Source organism: Sabethes cyaneus, chromosome 1 (genome assembly GCF_943734655.1).
Source record: "Sabethes cyaneus chromosome 1, idSabCyanKW18_F2, whole genome shotgun sequence".
NCBI classification, from domain to species: Eukaryota; Metazoa; Arthropoda; class Insecta; order Diptera; family Culicidae; genus Sabethes; species Sabethes cyaneus.
The window spans coordinates 36,937,382-36,955,275 of NC_071353.1; the positions used below are offsets into that span (position 1 = coordinate 36,937,382).

The 17,894-nt window shown below is 40.6% G+C and overlaps 1 protein-coding gene across 1 annotated transcript in view; it reads left to right on the forward strand.

Annotated features, from left to right (window-relative positions):
• The window catches only part of LOC128745582 (myogenic-determination protein), a 52,908-nt gene extending 35,374 nt beyond the window's left edge, over positions 1 to 17,534 (forward strand). Inside the window, exons 4-5 of the mRNA XM_053842660.1 lie at positions 16,259 to 16,337; positions 17,251 to 17,534. Of these exons, the coding sequence (XP_053698635.1) occupies positions 16,259 to 16,337; positions 17,251 to 17,534 (363 nt within the window). The remainder of the gene's footprint in view (positions 1 to 16,258; positions 16,338 to 17,250) is intronic.
• Positions 17,535 to 17,894: the final 360 nt, after the last annotated feature.

A 17,894-nucleotide genomic window follows, 5' to 3' on the forward strand; every position in this document is an offset into this window, starting at 1 on the left:
TGAAGTATACGTTGAAGATGTGATACTGTTTTAGTAAAAATGCATTCGCTTATCGAAGTGGCAAGTAAAATATAAAAGATTTTCGAATCCAAAGAGGTCTTACTAGCAGCATTTCTGGATATAGAAGAAAAATTTCATAATGCTGGTTGTATTCCAATGGAAAATGAAAAAAAAATGGTTTACAAACTGTTTTTGTTTGAATGGTTTGTTGAAATGCTGTCAAAACGGGAAATATAGGGTACTGGAGGGTATTTTCAGTAGGTTTCTAATTTCAGCCTATTCGCCTTTACTTTCGTGAATACAAATACTTTGCCGACATACAATTTTAATATGTTATAACTATTTTCTAAGTGGTGAATGACCCCTTGGGTTAAAACCACTATAAATAAAAAAACTATTTTCTGAAGACTGTAAGAAATCTACTATTTTTTATTCAAAGAACGTCAAAACCACCTGTTCTTCCGCTAGAACTAGGCCGTAGATCGAAAAAATAGATGTTTATTGGGCTGAAAAAACCCACCCGTGCCCTACTTTCCAATCTTGGCGAATCTTTATAAAAAGTTATAATTGCTAAAGCTTGTCCAGTTGGGGGAGTTTTACTTCCACTGCACTGCTTTGGCCTTTTGTAGACGAACTAAAGATTTTTTTGAATGCGATCTCAAAGGTCATATAAGTATTTTGAAATTAGTCCTTGTATTTTTTAAGCTGAAGATCTGATGGAGAAAAAAAAATGATTTTAACCATTTACATAACATCTTTGAACCAGAACGTAGTGAGTGGCAACGGGGGCGCTCCCATATCAGAGATGGTTCAATAACCTTCTACATTGATGGTTCGAAACTGGTAGTCAAACCGAAATAATATAAGACTGGTACCAAATAGTCGAAACTTAAATGGCCGAATAACAAATAACCGAAACCCAAATGGCCGAATTTCATCAAATGTGACAGAAGGCTGAAATTGTATTTGGCCGAAACACGAAAGTCCGACCCCCTACTTGCCTGAATCTTGTCCAAAACTATTCCCGCGAATAGTATTAAAAGTTTTAACAAAAAAAGCGCGCAGTCGCTCATAAAAATACTATTTTAGATTTAATGTTTCAGGTCGAAACGGCCGTGGGCCGCGAGTGTTACCCGGCGACCCACCGTCGGAAGCGCTGGCCACTGCGGAGCGGGCAACACCCGTGCAGAAACCACCTCTATTTAGGAGCATGCGTTTTCCTAGGTTTACTGACTAATAGGGGTAACCGCTTAGTTGAGCCCGAACGAGCCGCAGCGGGCTAGGACAGCATATACACAACATTTGAGCAGGTCACCCGATTTTTTATGACATTTTGTCATTTGTGATTTGGTCATTTGAGTATCGGCCATTAGATCTATTATGCCATTTTAGAATGCAAATCATTGATCTGCAAATCAATAAAAATAAAATATAGGAATGTCAATATATCTATTTTTTTAGACAGTCATGCAGCTCTGCAAGCTTTGAAACCTGTTACTTGCACCGCTAATTTAGTCTGGGATTGTGGCCTGGAAGAGCAGACGGAATAGCCAGATTTGAATCTGCTATGGAATGTACAGGCCCCGAACATTTCTGTGAGGTGTCTAATAGTATTTTCAAGATGGAACCGAAAAAATGAGAAGAAAATCAGCCCGTCATGCGAAATGGTTTACTATTAAGCCAAAGGCCTCAATCAAGCAGAAGCTATTGAATCTTTTGAAGAAAGATTTGAGTACTCTCAGCGGAATAGTTACCGGTCACTGTCCTAGTAAATATCGGCTAAAGGTCAAATGGGAAATTAACTACATTTATTATTTTCATTGTTATTTTATCAGGCCTTTAGTCAAGAGCGCGTCATTAATAGATGTCGTTTTTGATAGTCTACAATGTAAAAGTGCTCATCATATACTGTGCGAATTCAAGCCAATATTCAATAAAAGGAGCAAATTTCTTAATAAAGGGCTCTTGGAGACTTTTGAAATATGGACCAATTCTGCTCATAAAGTATGCTCATAAAGCTGGAATAATGCTTTCAATCAAGACAATAATTGAATCGACTGAAGTTTTTGGAGCGTCTTAGTAGAATACGAAACCTAAAATTAAAAAAGAAGAAAACTTATCCAATTTAATTCTACTATGTATACGACAGACACTGAGGAAGCCTGCAAGTCGTAGGCGAAATACGTATCTGTCGTGAATAAAATATACATAGGGTGGTTGATCCAATAGTTGTGGTAGTACCAATAGTTGCGCTACTATTCATTATTAATGCATATTTTCGTCACCGTAGCATTTTAAATAAAACAATTACGTTCATTATATAAAACAGGTTCTTAGAAGTATTGGTAGTTAGACTACACCATTTAAAATTAAAGCATTATTTGCTAAAATGCCAATTTTCCAAAATCTAACGCAACTATACGCGCAGTTGGAGCGCACAACTATAGGCGCTCATTTCTATAGTTTTGCTACGATGTTTTTTTCACTTAGCAACCTAGCAATGTATATGGAACAACACAATTAAGGGAACACCAAACTTAATTAAGGAAACATTAGCGCAACTGTTGGTACAATATAATTGAATCGGAAAATTCATTTTTTCTTTATAAAGCTTCTCGTACAACGAAAGCAATTGTCTTGCCTTGTGACAAATACCTTGTATTTGATAAATCTCACGATCATTAATTGAAGCATACACCTCAATAAACAAGAAAAATAAAGTTATATTGTGCTTAGTGGCGCAACTAATGGAGCATCTACCCTAGTAGAATTAAATTGGATAAGTTTTCTTCTTTTTAATTTTAGAATAATTGAATCGTTTGTTTGAGAACCCCAACATGCGCTTTAGACACAATTGTAGGAAAACAACCAAAAACTGATTTTCGAGAAATATTTTCAACCCCAATTAAAAGGGGCTTGTGGAACCAACCTTTTTCCAGAATTTAAGAGAATCACAAATTCAGAAAAAATTAACACGCGAGTGATCCGTACACAAAATATTCACTTTAAAATAGTTAATCGTTAACTAGACACTTTATAAAGCATTTCGAAAACACCGGTTTTGCAGCATCAATTTCTTCCTGCTACACAGCGGAGAGGATCAGTAAATCAGAAAACCCACCAGTAAGTTCAAAGAGCATGACTCTGTGGCGTCCCATTATAACTGCCGTGTGTTTGTTGATGTGCTCTGCAGATTCAGACCGCAGAACTAATAAGTAAGTGCTAATTGCATCAAACTTCGCCAACTGAAACGGACAGCAACGGGAGGCCCAGGCGGGGTCTGGGCCAGAAAGTACTTATTGCACAATTTCTTCGTAGGTTTTATGATCCTTTCAACACGTTCCGACATGGCTCTTTGCGTGACACGAGGGGAGTTCATTAGAGGAGAAAGTCAGCGCTCGTCGAGGCTAGGACAGTGCGCGCGTGGAAGTTCAAAGCGAACATGCCTGTGAATGAAGGTCCAAACGAGTGCACCCGCAGCTCCGCGCGCTACAGTGAGTTTGATTAATTAGGAAATTAGAACTACACTGAATGCAATTAATTAGAGAGGGAAGTTCTTAGGCCTTACGCGCACATTACGACTAGAGCGATGGCGGTGGCGGTTGACGTCTTTGAACTAACGCACAACCGTGAACCGCCTGGTCTGTCGCTTCCACTGTCAAAATGGGCGTCACTACATACTAGGTTGCCTGTCCGAAAAAGTATTCGCCGTCCTGCGGCAAATGCACCGTCTTAATTAGGCAAGATTTTTACTGGTGTAGGAGAAACATTCCACTTAATCGCTTTTTAATTAAATCGCTCTAGCTTGAAACGAGGAAGCGTTCTGTCGGCTGTCAGGGACTACTACGAGTTATGTACACCCTGTCGTAAACATTGTGACAGTTATGTATTATGCAGAACCGCATATCGCGCTGGGTTATAGCCCAATTTTTCAACTTTGAAAATTATGGATCCCTTGGGAGCATTGATACAAGAAAGATCTAATTCTTATTGAAATGTAACCTCACTGAGGAAGCGATCTGCTATTAGAGTCTCAAATTTCAAATGCTCACGCGTACCACATGTAAAACATGTGTGCAATTATCCCGGGTTCCTACTAGCTGATGAACGACGTTTTACAAAGAGGAATGGAAAACCTGCGCCAAATCAGATAATATTGGGCTTGAAACTACTTGCAATTTTTGTTTGACCGATGTCTCGCATGTGAGCGCGGGGTCGCGTACCGAATACCGCCATTGGCTGGCAATTCAGAAGTTGTTGCAAAATTTATTGAGACATGCAATTAAAATTCATTAAAGAGCATGTACTTGCAAATGTTGTACGACTTTCGTGCGCATTCTCGTCTGTTGCGTTTTCACACTACCCACAGTGCCTTGCGTCTTGATTCCAAAATTAAACCTCCATCTTTCAGTATGATCCACTGCACTTCTTCCTTTGCAAGCCGAACGTAATCGGGACGCGTTTAATTTTGTTGTAGATTTGAGCACATTTTGACATTTTTTGGACAGCGATCAATTTTCGGCTCGCCCCCGCAAGAAATGTGCGACGGCTAAGAGGTAACAGAAAATCCTGTTTAAGGTTTACTATATGATTGAAACAGGAAGAAAGTTAATCAACGAGGATACTGCTTCTCAACTTTGATCGATCGTTTCCTTCAAACTCAGTGGGCTTTTTCCAAACTCGACTCGTGCGGAAAACGGCGCGTGATCATCGAACTCGGCTGAATGGAAACGGTGGTGCTGAAGAGCGAAGAAAACAACGTTAAAATTTAACTTTCATGTCATTTGCAATGCCATACGCCAGACGTCGCGACGACAGTGACAACCGCGCCGTCGGTGATCCAGCCAGATGGCATCGGGAATCTCCGAGGAAGTGCATCGAGGCGAAAACGGGTATACAATTACAAACACCGCCGTGTGCGGTACAAGATGCACTGTCTATTTGTGCCGGCAGATGCGAATCTTTGAAAGTAAGATAAAAAACTCGACGGCATAATGCTGAAATTATCAGAATGTAATCAGTGCATATTGCATTATTTGCTCAAATGATGCTTTGTCGCTTACAGGATATAAATCGAAAACAGTGCATCAAATTAAAAGGAAACAAACAGCTATAAAATCGCTAAAATAAGATTATCCTTATGACTTGATTGTTGGTGCCGTTTGAAACTCTGGCGATAGTGAGAAGTGAGTTCGATTCCCGTTCATAAACCAGATTTAAACCACCTGGTGGTGAAAGGAATCTTTGACATACCAACTCATTTGTTATTTGAGATTATTCCGACTTCGGAAATTTCGCCTTTAGGCTTCGGCACATACAGTCGTTCCACAATTATGGGTCACTTAACGAATCGTCGCTCTACAAAATAAATTAATATCCATTTTAAAACACACCGCACACCATTTAGCAGAAAAATCATATATTCAAATTATCGTATACCTATCTGATTTATTATTTTAAACATATTTTAGCGAGTATTTCATCTTAAAATTGCATAATTTTAGAAAAAAGTGCTGGTCTAGCTAAAACCACAATTATGGGTCAGAATTCACATTGGTAACCATTATGGGTTACCCCTCGCTTGCCGGTTTTTGCGTGGTTTTTCAATAGTAGGGGGATTAGGGGCATAATGAGCACCCGGGGCGAAATGGGCACCCCTTTTTTCTACGAAAGTACGCATTTTATAACGTCATATGGCATGCGAAACACTGCTGTAGGTACTACAGTATCTATTTATCAAAAAATGAGTGATCTCTACTGTTAAAACACGGAGTTATATTAAAAAACTCAACTTGGTTCTCAGACGCTGAAAAAATTATAATTTTGGTGCACTACCAAATAAGCTTTTACGATCATTTAAATATTTTAAACTATCAAGTGCACACTACAGCATGATGTATACATTGTATCTCAAATTTCACCTTCATTGAAGTTTTGATTTTATACTATAATTAGTGTAAAAACCCATTTTTATTTTAACTACTTGAGTGGGGGCGAAATGGGCACCCTTAGCTGGGGTGAAACGAGCACTATGTCACATTAACGAACCTGTCAGTTTCTTTGTTTATCGCGTCAATGCTTGTTTACAGTGATGGTATAAATATGCCAAGAGAATCCGGAAGACATAATTGGTCAAAAAAGGCCTTGCAAGTGGCCTTGACCGCTCTAAGGCGAGACGGAATACTCACAAAACAAGTCGCCAAGTACCACAGCATTCTGCGGCAGACGTTAGCGCGGCCATACGAATGTGAGGCCATACGAAAGGGCAATTTCGGAGCAGGAGGTGGACCAAATTGATTCCTTCAAAACAGTTTTCGCTCCCGCTGCAGAACAAGAGCTGGTGGTCCATATTTTGTAGGTGGAGGTTCGATGCTACGGTATTTACTACCCGTGAAATCAGAGCTCTCGTATACCAGGTGGTAGAGGGAAACGGAAAAGCATATGTCTTCAACACTAAAACACAGCTAGCTTAAGCGTCATCCGAAACTTTCCTTGTGTGCTCCAGAGGCAACCTCCGCGGCTTAATTGCCTTTAAGCGGCTTGCGGTCAATAGTTTTATCGGCATTTTGACACGTTTTATGTTTGTGTAAGTATGGGTGTGTATGTGTATATGTGTATGTATGTGTTTATGTATGTGTATATGCATGTGTGTGAGTGTGTGTGTGTATGTGTGTGTGGTTGTTGTTCTTATATACATTCTTCAAGCATGTGTTTATAAGGGTGCTCATTATGCCCCAGGGGGTGCTCATTGTGCCCCACACACTGACCGATTTTTAGTTTTTGAAGCATTAGTTTAAATTGCAATTTTCGTCATCATATCAATTATTTTTTAATTTGTTAACAGTACGCCTTTAATTATCGATAGTGAATGTATGTTTTGCAATGACGACACTTTAAAAATTCCGTCATTTTGGGTGCTTAAATCAGTCAACAAGTTAGGGTGCTCATTATGCCCCTAATGCCCCTACGGACTACATCGTGTTGAACTTATTATTTTCTAAGAAAGAATTACCATTAACTAGCATTGAAATAATCAAAATTTTCGGCTGCAGTATCCATGGTGATCTGCAGAAAGACTGACCTATAATTGTGTACAACTTGGAAAATCATAACACAATTATGAGTCACTTTTATTTTTCTTCGAATGTCCATAAAACTTATATAAAACATGTGTTTTTCTCATGGAGAATACAAATTTTATCTTTGTTTTGATACGAGCATGACTTTTGAGATGTAATTCTTTTTAATTCACACTTACAAAGCTTACGAATTCACTAGTGGCATATTCAGATATTTACTATTTCAGCGATAGTTTGACCGTTTGCAAAATGAAAAAAATAAAAACATATTTTATTCGGCGTTCAAGCATACTATTGAACTTGTTTAGTAGTACAGAATGAATATATCTACTGATGAAAAATCTGATGTATGTACTAAATCATAGTTAAAATACCACATTTCTTGCATTATTTCAAAGATATTAGATAAATTAAAGTGTTCGAAGTTTGAATCACGTTTTGAGCAGTAATTCAAACTTCGAACAGCCAGGAAGAATATCAGGTTTTTCCGGGTTTTCCTTCGGAAAAACGAATTGTCTGCATTGTAATAGCTGTACAAAGTTAATTGCTTTAGATGTGGTACATGGAGTTTGAAAATATTAGCAACTAGCTGACCCGGCAAACTTCGTATTGCCACAAATTAACCTGTGTTGTACATAAATCATGAATCTCGGATGATCTTTGTCACAATCTCGAGTTTTGCAAGCCCCCCAGTGGAAGGCGCTTCCGACGGCGGGTCACCGGCAACACTCGCGACCGTCTCGTCCTGAATGATCTAGTGTTATTATAGATAGTTTTTGTGGTCTTGTATTGACTAAGGTCTCTAACTATCGTAAAATAAATTCAAGACTCCAAAATCACCCACATGCCAAATTTGGTTCCATTTGCTTGATTAGTTCTCAAGTTATAAGGAAATTTGAATTTCATTTGTATGGGACTCCCCTCTTAAAAGGGGAACGGGTCGTAATTCACCATAGAAAAAATTTCTGCCGTCTAAAACTCCCACATGCCAAATTTGGTTCCATTTGATTGATTAGTTCTCGATATAAGAGGAAATTTGCATTTCATTTGTATGGAAGCCCACCCTCTTAAAGGGGAGATGGGCCATAACTCGCTTTCTAAAGAAGAGAGGGGTCTCAATTCACCATAGAAAAAAATCTTGCGTCCAAAACCACTTACATGTCAAATTTTTTCCATTTGCTTGATTAGTTCTCGAGTTATGAGGAAATTTGTTTTTCATTTGTATAGGAGCCCCCCCCCCCCTCTTAAAGTGGGGAAATCCATAGAAAATATACCATAGAAAATATTCTTGCCTACAAAAACACCCACATGATAAATTTGGTTCCATTTGCTTGATTAGTTCTAGAGTTATGAGCAAATTTGTATTTCGTTTGTATGAGAGCCCCCCCTCTTAAAAAGGTAAGGGGTCCTAATTCATCATAGAAAAAATGGTTGCCTCCAAAAGCACCCACATGCCAAATATGGTTCCATTTGCTTGATTAGTTCTCGAATTATGAGGAAATTTGTATTTCATTTGTGTAGAAGCACCCCCTCTTAAAGTTGGGAGGGATCCTAATTCACCATAGAAAATATTTTTGCCTCCAGAAACCTCCACATACCAAATTTGGTTCTATTTGCTTGATTAGTTCTCGAGTTATGAGGAAATTTGAATTTCATGTGTATAGGAGCCCCCCTCCTAAAGTGGGTAGGGGTCCCAATTCATCATAGAAAAAAATATTGTCTCCAAAAACACCCACGTGCCAAATTTGGTTCTATTTGCTTGATTAGTTCTCGAGTTATGAGGAAATTTGTATTTCGTTTGTATAGGAGCCCCCCCTCTTAAAGTTGGGAGGGGTCCTAATTTACTATAGAAAATATTCTTGCCCTCGATAACCTTTACATGCCAAATTTGGTTCCATTTGCTTGATTAGTTCTCGAGTTATGAGGAAATTTGTATGGAAGCCCCCCCTTTTAAAGAGGAGAGGAGTTATAATTCCCCTTATAAAGAGGGGAGGGGTCTCAATTTACCATAGAATAAATTCTTGTCACCGAAAACACCCACATGCCAAATTTTGTTCTATTTGCTTGATTAGTTGTCGAGTTATGCAGAAATTTGTATGGGAGCCCCCCCTCCAAGTGGGGGGAGGGGTTTCTAACCATCACTAAAACCTTTCCTGGCCCCGAAAAACCTCTACATGCATATTTTCATGCCGATTGGTTCAGTAGTTTTCGATTCTATAAGGAACATACGGACAGACAGACAGACAGACAGACAGAAATCCTTCTTTATAGGTATAGATTACCTACAGAAGTATGGATTGAAACTAATTATTGCATAAAAAATTTAAATCACACTGTTAGGTGGATTTAAAAAGACAGTGGTTAGAAAAAAGATAAAATTTCACTTATATAAGTTGAATGACCCTAAAAACATCAATATTTATCAAAGTAATACATGTGTTCGATGTCTTTGACTGAAATATTCGAACTTTGAATGTCAACCATGAAAGTGTTCGAAGTTTCAATCAAAACCGAACGGCAGTTTTTTAGTGTTTTTCAATTTAAATCAACATTTTATCCTCATTTTTAAAATTTTCGCACGAAAATAAATAAATTGTCATGCTATTAAACCATTTTTGGGGGTAGAGTAAAGATGTTTTCGAACATTGTTCTTTGAAGAAAGTTTCAGCATAGCTTAAGTGTTCGAAGTTTGAATCAGAACGGTAATATTATAACGCAAATACACAGTTAAAGTCAAACGTGACTAATAATTGTGTGTAACCCATGAGTGTGGACTGACTGTAATTCAATTGTTTTTAACACTGTATTAGTTGCTTTATATTACTTCTACTGACATGCACACTTAAAAAAAGTACCGAATTCGGTAAAATTTTGCCGAAATCTCAACAACCGACCGTTCGGTGAAAGTTTTTATGTTAATTAGTAGTTACCAAACATTATCAAAGATCCGTAAACGTCGATATGCACCATCGACATTTTTACCGAACGTTCAGCTGTTAAGATTCCGGCAAAATTTTGCCGAAGTTTTTTTTAAGTGTGTAAACTGTTGTTTTAGCCATAATCAAGGTAACGGATTGGTTCGGAGTAACTAAAACAGGTCTATCTTGCTTGATGGTTGACTAACGAATGATAATCTTTATTGAATGCATTAAACTCAAATCCTTCTTCGGAAGCAGGGCAGAGCAAGGCTTGCTACACCTCCCCCTCTTAAAAATCTTAATAGTAGGATAGCCATCTTAGGAGTTTTGATTCGCAAGATAATTTAATCTTGATCGGTTGGCCTTAGCGTTGGTGGGGATGAAGCTCTTCTGTCTTCTGGGGTCTTCTGTTTCTTCAATAATCGAAACCAGACGTAAGGCTTGTTCGCGACAGAATCTGGACACCTCAAATTTGATATAAAACAAATTTGCTAGAAGTTTAATCCATGAAACAATTTTATATCCTTTATGTGTGTATCGTTAATAATTATCAAACAAATTAACATTACTTATTTGGTCTGCAAGAAAAATTGGCCAACTTTGGAGTTTACCCTTGCCATGAGGGTCAGTGCAGACTTGTTAGCAACCAATTTAGCTGCGTTTGTCCAAGATTTTCGAACTTTATCTATAGTTGTTACTTGTTGTTTGTGCTGGGATAGCTCTCTTTTCACCAAAGCCCAATACCGCTCGATGGGGCGTAACTCTGGACAGTTAGGTGGATTCGCCTCCTTCGGTACAATATGGACTCCATTAGCATCATACCTTTCCAAAACATCTTTGGCATAGTGAGAGGATGCCAAATCAGGCCAAAACAGCGAGGGTACATCATGGCTGTGTAGGAACGGTAACAATTGTTTCTGCAGGCATTCTTCACGGTATATTTTCTTGTTAACCGTTTCCGTAGTGATGTAACTTTTGCTTGCTCGACCACAGCTGCGTATGGTCTACCATACTAAATATTTTTTGGGGAACTTGACTTTCTTCTTTGTCCTATAATGCTCTGCAACGCCATTCCGTTTCTTGGCAGTGTAAAAAGACATGCCAGGAAGCTGTTTAAAGTTGTCTAGGACATACGTTCCTCGTCCAGTATAGCGCATGCAAACTTCGTTAAATATTCGCGATAAAGCTAACGAGCACGTGTTCTGGCCGTTGTATTTTGCTTATCATTACGGTTTGGCACAGTCCTCATCTTGAAAGGATTTATGCCTTGTCGTTGCTTAGAAGTGTGCACGAATGTTGGCGACATTTTTATTTTACGAGCAATGGTACGCACAGAAAGATCTGGTCTCCTCCGTAATATTTGTTTTACCTTCGCATCCTTGTGGTGGTCCCTCAGATCCGTTTTAGTTCCACTTCCCTTCTTCCTAGCAGTTGTCAAGCGAGTATCGAACGATTTTAAAACATTGCGAACAGTGCTTGGAGTTTCCAAGCTTTTTGGCAAGTTTTTTTAACGAGAGATCCAGATTTTTATTGCGACCGCACACAATTGCTTTACGCTGCTCTTCTTTCGACGCCATTTTACGCTGAGCGCTTGTAATATAAACAAGTGTTACATTTTCAGAAAGAACAGACATACGTTTACCACTCTGCAAAATATTTCACTCATTGTTAATGTATTTCCGAAGCTGTGTGTGTTTAGGGGTGTCCAAATTTTGTCGCGAACAAGCCTTAATTGTTGGAACCGCTCGCTGATGAATTGCCTTCCCTTGTTCGACATCAATGATGCCGGAATGCCAATCGGAGACAATCGCATAGTCTTCATCCAGTCGACATTAGGATGACACTAGACGGGACAGGGAGATAGCATTACCAAATTTGCCCATTGGAACATCCCAAGTAATAATTTCACAGATCACAGATCGACCACGTCTGGATCGACAGTCGGCACTTCTCAGACATTATCGACGTCAGATCCTATCGAAGCGCTAACGTTGACTCGGACCACTACCAAGTGATGGTTAAGATGCGCCCAAGACTCTCCGTTATGAACAACATTCGACACCGATGTCAGCCTCGGTTAGATCTCGCGCGGCTGAAGCAGCCAGACGTCGCCGCAAACTACGCGCATTCACTCGAAGCTGCGCTGCCGGAAGAGGACGAGCTGGACGAAGCCCCTCTCGAGGACTCTTGGGACGCTATCAAAACAGCCATCAGCAGTGTAGCGGACAGCTCTATCGGACATGTGGCCCGGAATCAGCGGAACGATTGGTTTGACGATGAATGTAAAAGGGTGATGGATGAGGAGAACGCTTTGCAGGCGGCCAAGATGCGCAGTACCACACGTTAGAACGTGAAAAGACACGAACAGAAGAAGATGAGGCGAAACCAAATCTTTCGGGAGAAAAAGCGCTGCCTGGAACAGCAGGAATATGCAGAGTTGGAGCGGCTGCATCGTTCTCCGGAAATACGAAAGTTCTACCAGAAACTGAACGGATCGTCGGGATAAGTCTGGCAGTATTCTGACGGACGATCGTGAGGGGACCGATAGGTGGAAGCAGCATTTCGACGAACACCTAAATGGCGCTCAGGCGGAGAACCATGGCGGCGGGGAAAGCAATTTTGACGGTGCAACAAACGGGGAAGAGGTGCCAGCCCCAACGATAGGCGAAGTTAAGGAGGCCATCATGCAGCTAAAGAACAACAAGTCAGCTGGGAAAGATGGCGTCGGAGTGGAGCTTATTAAAATGGGAACAGAAAAGCTGGCCGTTTGTATACACCGACTAATTGTTAGAATTTGGGATACGGAACAGCTACCGGAGGAGAGGAATGATGGGGTTATCTTCGCGATCTATAAAAAGGGCGACAAGCTAGACTGTGAGAACTATCGAGCGATCACCGTTCTCAATGCCTCCTATAAAGTGCTGTCCCAAATCATTTTCCGCCGACTATCACCAATTGCGAACAGATTTGTGGGAACTTATCAAGCCGGCTTCTTCGAAGGTCGGTCTGCAACGGATCAAATGTTTACACTGCGGCAAATCCTCCAAAAGGGCCGTGAAAACAGAGTTCCCACGCATCATTTGTTCGTTGACTTCAAATCCGCATATGATACCATCGACCAGGAAAGATCTATGGAAAATCATGGTCGAGAACAGCTTGCCCAGGAAGCTCATCAAACTGATTAAATCTACGATGGATGGTACACAGTGCTGTGTTCGGATTTCGGGTGGATTGTCAAGTTCATTCGAATCACACAGAGGGCTTCGTCAAGGTGATGGTCTTTCATGCTTGCTGTTCAACATAGCGCTACAAGGTGTTATGAACCGAGCGGATATCAAATCTAGTCAATTCGTCTGCTTTGCCGATGGCATGGATATTATCGGCAGAACATCTGTGGCGGTGGCGGAACAGTACACCAGACTAAAGCGCGAAGCAGAAAAGATTGGGTTAAAGGTAAATACGTCTAAAACAAAGTACATGCTGGCCAGCGGAACCGAGGCCGAACGACGCCGCTTGGACAGTAGTATATTGATCGACGGTGATGAGATTGATGTAGTCGACGAATTTGTCTACCTTGGCTCACTGGTAACGGCGGACAATGATACCAGCAGTGAGATTCGGAGGCGTATTATCAGCGAAAGTCGTGCTTACTATGGGCTTCACAAGCAATTGCGGTCGAGCAGACTAAGTCCCCGTACAAAGTGCACCCTGTACAAGACGCTTATTAGACCGGTTGTTCTCTACGGGCATGAAACATGGACAAGGAGGAGGACCTGCGAGTGCTCGGAGTTTTCAAACGACGAGTGCTAAGAACGATCTTCGGCGGCGTACAGGAGAACGAAGTATGGAGGCGGAGGATGAACCATGAACTCGCACAGCTCTATCGCGAACCCAGTAGCCGGCTAAAGCTGGACGGATATGATGGGCAGGGCATGTTGCAAGAATGCCGGACAACTACCCTGCAAAGATGGTGTTCGCCTCAAATCCGGTAGGAACAAGACGACCAGGGGCGCAGCGAGCAAGATGGTTGGACCAGGTGGAGCGAAATCTGGCGGAGAGTACTCGGTATCCGAGGAATTGGAGAGCGGTAACCCTCAACCGAGTTACATGGAGAAACTTTGCTCAACAGGCTTTGTCTTAGAACGGCAAGCCATCTAAGTAAGTAAGTAAGTAAGTAACAATTTCAAGTTTTATTACGTTCCACTAGTGGTTTTCATGACCAATTCCATATAACCGCTAAACAACTATGAGCTCCACGAGAACTTTCTGATGACGCCTATAAAACTGCCCTCAGTCCAAGTGGTCAGAAGGTTTTCATAACCTCTATAAGAATTAGGTCATAAGCTGAAGTAGTCTTATCGCGCTCTGCTGAAAGCAATAATAAATCCGATTGTGCTTTTCGCTGGTTGACAGCTACCGGCATAATTTAATGAAGCTTTTCGTTACCAAGTTATAAAGCATATACAGCTTGCTCAGGTGAAAAGCTAAGTCCGTCCGCCAGCTTTGTTAACTTGAAAATATATCCGTGAGCAGAAAAGTTAAAGTTTTACTGTCAGATCATCCTGGTCGAATTGGTTGGCAGCGACCATAATAAAATATCCCATAGAATAATTGAAAAATTTTAGCAGTTTACATTCGTTTGCAGCATTTGCGCATTAAATTTTATTGTGATATGATAGGTGGTTAAATTAACGCGCCATCGAAAATATGCAATTTTCGAAAACTGGTCGACGAATATATATTCAGTTAGTCAATCTCAATTTCTAACAAAATCAATTTATCAATTTATTTATATTTATCAATTTCAGTTTGTGACAGGAAAACCCATTGATAATAACTTTCTTTCTGCAAAACACTTTACTTTGACAGATTTTTCTTTGCGAGCTAAAACAGAATACTAGAATATGGTAATATAGCCTCGCATAAAAAAATAATTTCGGTGTTGAACTCTAATATTCTATGTATCTTTCTATCTACATATTTAAAAGCGAGCGTGAGTATGTTTGTATGTTCCACCATAACTCCAGAACACCTTGACCGTTCTCCACCAAACTTGGCACATATGCTTCTTGATATAAGAGAATCAGCACTGGGTGGTTGACAAGAAGAAGGGAGGGTTACTAACAGGGGGAGGCCATAGCTTCGAAATGCCTAGACGGTTCTTCATTAAACTTAGCACAGAGGGGGGGTCATAACAGGGGGAAGTTCCTAACTCCGAAACGCCTGGACGGTCGTCGTTCATAAAACTTGGCACATATGCTCCTTTACATGAGGGAATCAGCACTGGAAGGTTGCCAAAAGGGGGAAGCACTAACAAGGGGCTAAGTAATAGGGGAAGCGTTTCTCTTGCATTTAAATCGATTGCAGTTGTGCAAGAAATGAGGGGGGTTCCACCGAAGAGGAATATATGGTAAAAAGACAACACGATTGTTCCGTACTACAGTAATACAGTAGAAATACAGTAGTATTTCTCGGACATTCACGTATTTTATAAGTAATCTTCCCCTCCTTTCGTTAAAAAGCGCCACTATTACGAATACGGAGACATTCCCAATCAACGGAAAGAACGGGACAATGAATGTTAAGTCTTTTTTGTCTGTGATTTTACTTACGCTAAAACAGGTAAACAATCCTCTTGATTTCATCACAATTGAATTAATTGGATCCAACAATCCACAGTGTCTTTGTTTTTTTGAAAATAAGTTGGAAGTAGGTAGTAATCCGCGATCAGTCCCGTGAGTACCTACTTCCGAATTTCCCATACCATGCCATATAGACTTCCTAAAAATAGCGTTCCTTTTTTCCTAAAGTTGACACTTTCCGTCACCTCCTCTTACTTCATGAAATTAACTGATTTCTTCCGTTAAAAATAAAAACCGAGGGCAGGCAGAAATCTCACGAGAGTTACGACTTCATCTCATTTTATTGCCGAATGTCATCTTTTTTATTGACGATATAGAGGAATCGTAAAAGTGGTAACTTGGTTTTTCCGTAAGCACTCTTATTCACTTCAGTTTCGTACCTTCTTTCCTTCGAAGCGGATTGTTTACGTGGTCCCCGATTGAAGGCCCCCTTGTGAATGTGACATGCTTTAAATCGAGCATAGTAACGAATCTTAATGGTGTTGTTAGGTTATATTTGGATGCCGTTATTTATAGTTTAGGTAACAGGAAGGGGTGACTAAAGAGATTTAGTTTTGTTTTAACAAAATACCAAATTAAACCACCATTATTAATTTTGTTTCTCTTGTTTTTTTCGCAGAGCTGCTGCTCCAACAGTTACCTGCGCGAACGGTTGCACCAACTTAGCAAGGATAGCGATCGCTACTCTCCGATCACAGGTATGTGGATTTTGGCGCATCTTATATGTATATCCACCGTGCAGGGAGAGTTCGTTGCATGATGTGCATTCAGCAAAGTCATTACCATTAGCGTCTCGAAAAGACTAACATTACAGGCCACGCGCGCAGCGACTTGACATTTTGCCTCATTTGACAACCTGCCCGAGCAACGGAATGAGTGACTGCAGATCACGTATAAATCGCGAGAATCGACCATTTCCTGATCTTATCGTTTTGGACCGTCGGTTAATGATGTGCCAACAGACTCGCTCTCAGCTTGCTTTCGTTTTGGCCAGCGGCTTTTTTTTTTGTTCGATTTGCTAGTTACATAGTCACATAGGTGAGATCGCGCCCAAATGATGCGTCTTGAGCGTCATGGGTGGTGATCTGCTATGGGGAAGGGCAAAACCAGGAGGTACCAGAGTCCATATGTAACCGAAGTAGACCGTCAGACGAGTTGATTTTGTTCCAAATTAGAAAATTATTAATTCATCCGTGACTTAATTTATGTGCCGGTGGCTGCCTTCAGTTGTGTACCAACAGACGTTTAATTTAAATTTTGAACACTATTAGATTTCTTCGTCACATGGAAATAATTAAATATTTTCTACAAATAAAACACAACATATTTCGCCAGTGTCTTTCGAAAAACGGCCAGAACTACTAATAATCATAATCGCTACATAGAGAATTTGCGATTCTGTGCTTATCACACATAATCACACATAATCACACATCGTTTTCGCTGTGCACCCAAATGCAGTCGTTCAGATACACTACCTACAACATATTACACGAAACGAAAATGCGACCTTTCAACGTCCACGCAGTAATAACTCTTCCCTCCCAAAAAAAAAACCAACAACTTCCATTAATCCCAGTCATTTCTATTCTTTTCGCCTTCGAATTGCAGGCCACACACCGGCAAGCGCGGCAGCCAACGGCTCAAGCTTAGATTGCCTAAATCTGATCGTCCAAAGTATTACCAACGTGTCTACGATGGCTGGATCGGCATCATCGGTACCAGCGTCGAATGGCCACAGCAGTGCCATATTGCATCAAATCTCCTTCGCGTCCCCGCCGCCATCGTCATCGGCGTCTTCCGCGTCCTCCTCGCCATCGTCAGCAGGGATAGCAATAAATCCAACCATGACGATGACGACTACGACGGCACATTCGCTACCGCGAGGGAACTAGAAAGTAAACAACAAAACTAATAGTAAATCTTACCGAGAAATGCCATAGTTCAAAGATACCAGTGCCTCAGGTTTTTCTACACTGACGTTAGGAGCGAAGCAGGCAGTGTCAAGATAGACTAACATACAGGGGTTTCCCTTAATTAATTGTAAATATTCGCTAGGTTGAGAATAAACAATGCTTTTCGTTCAGGCCGCTTCGTTTCTCTAGCGTAGGTAATTGCAATGGGACGCAAAAAGGGTAGGCATTTTGGCAGAAATGCCACAGGACGACGGCCAGGGACGCACTAGCAGCACTTCAGTCGTGTGACGAAACAAGGAGAACAGTATCGCTTTTCAAGTCATTAAGATGCCAAAAAAC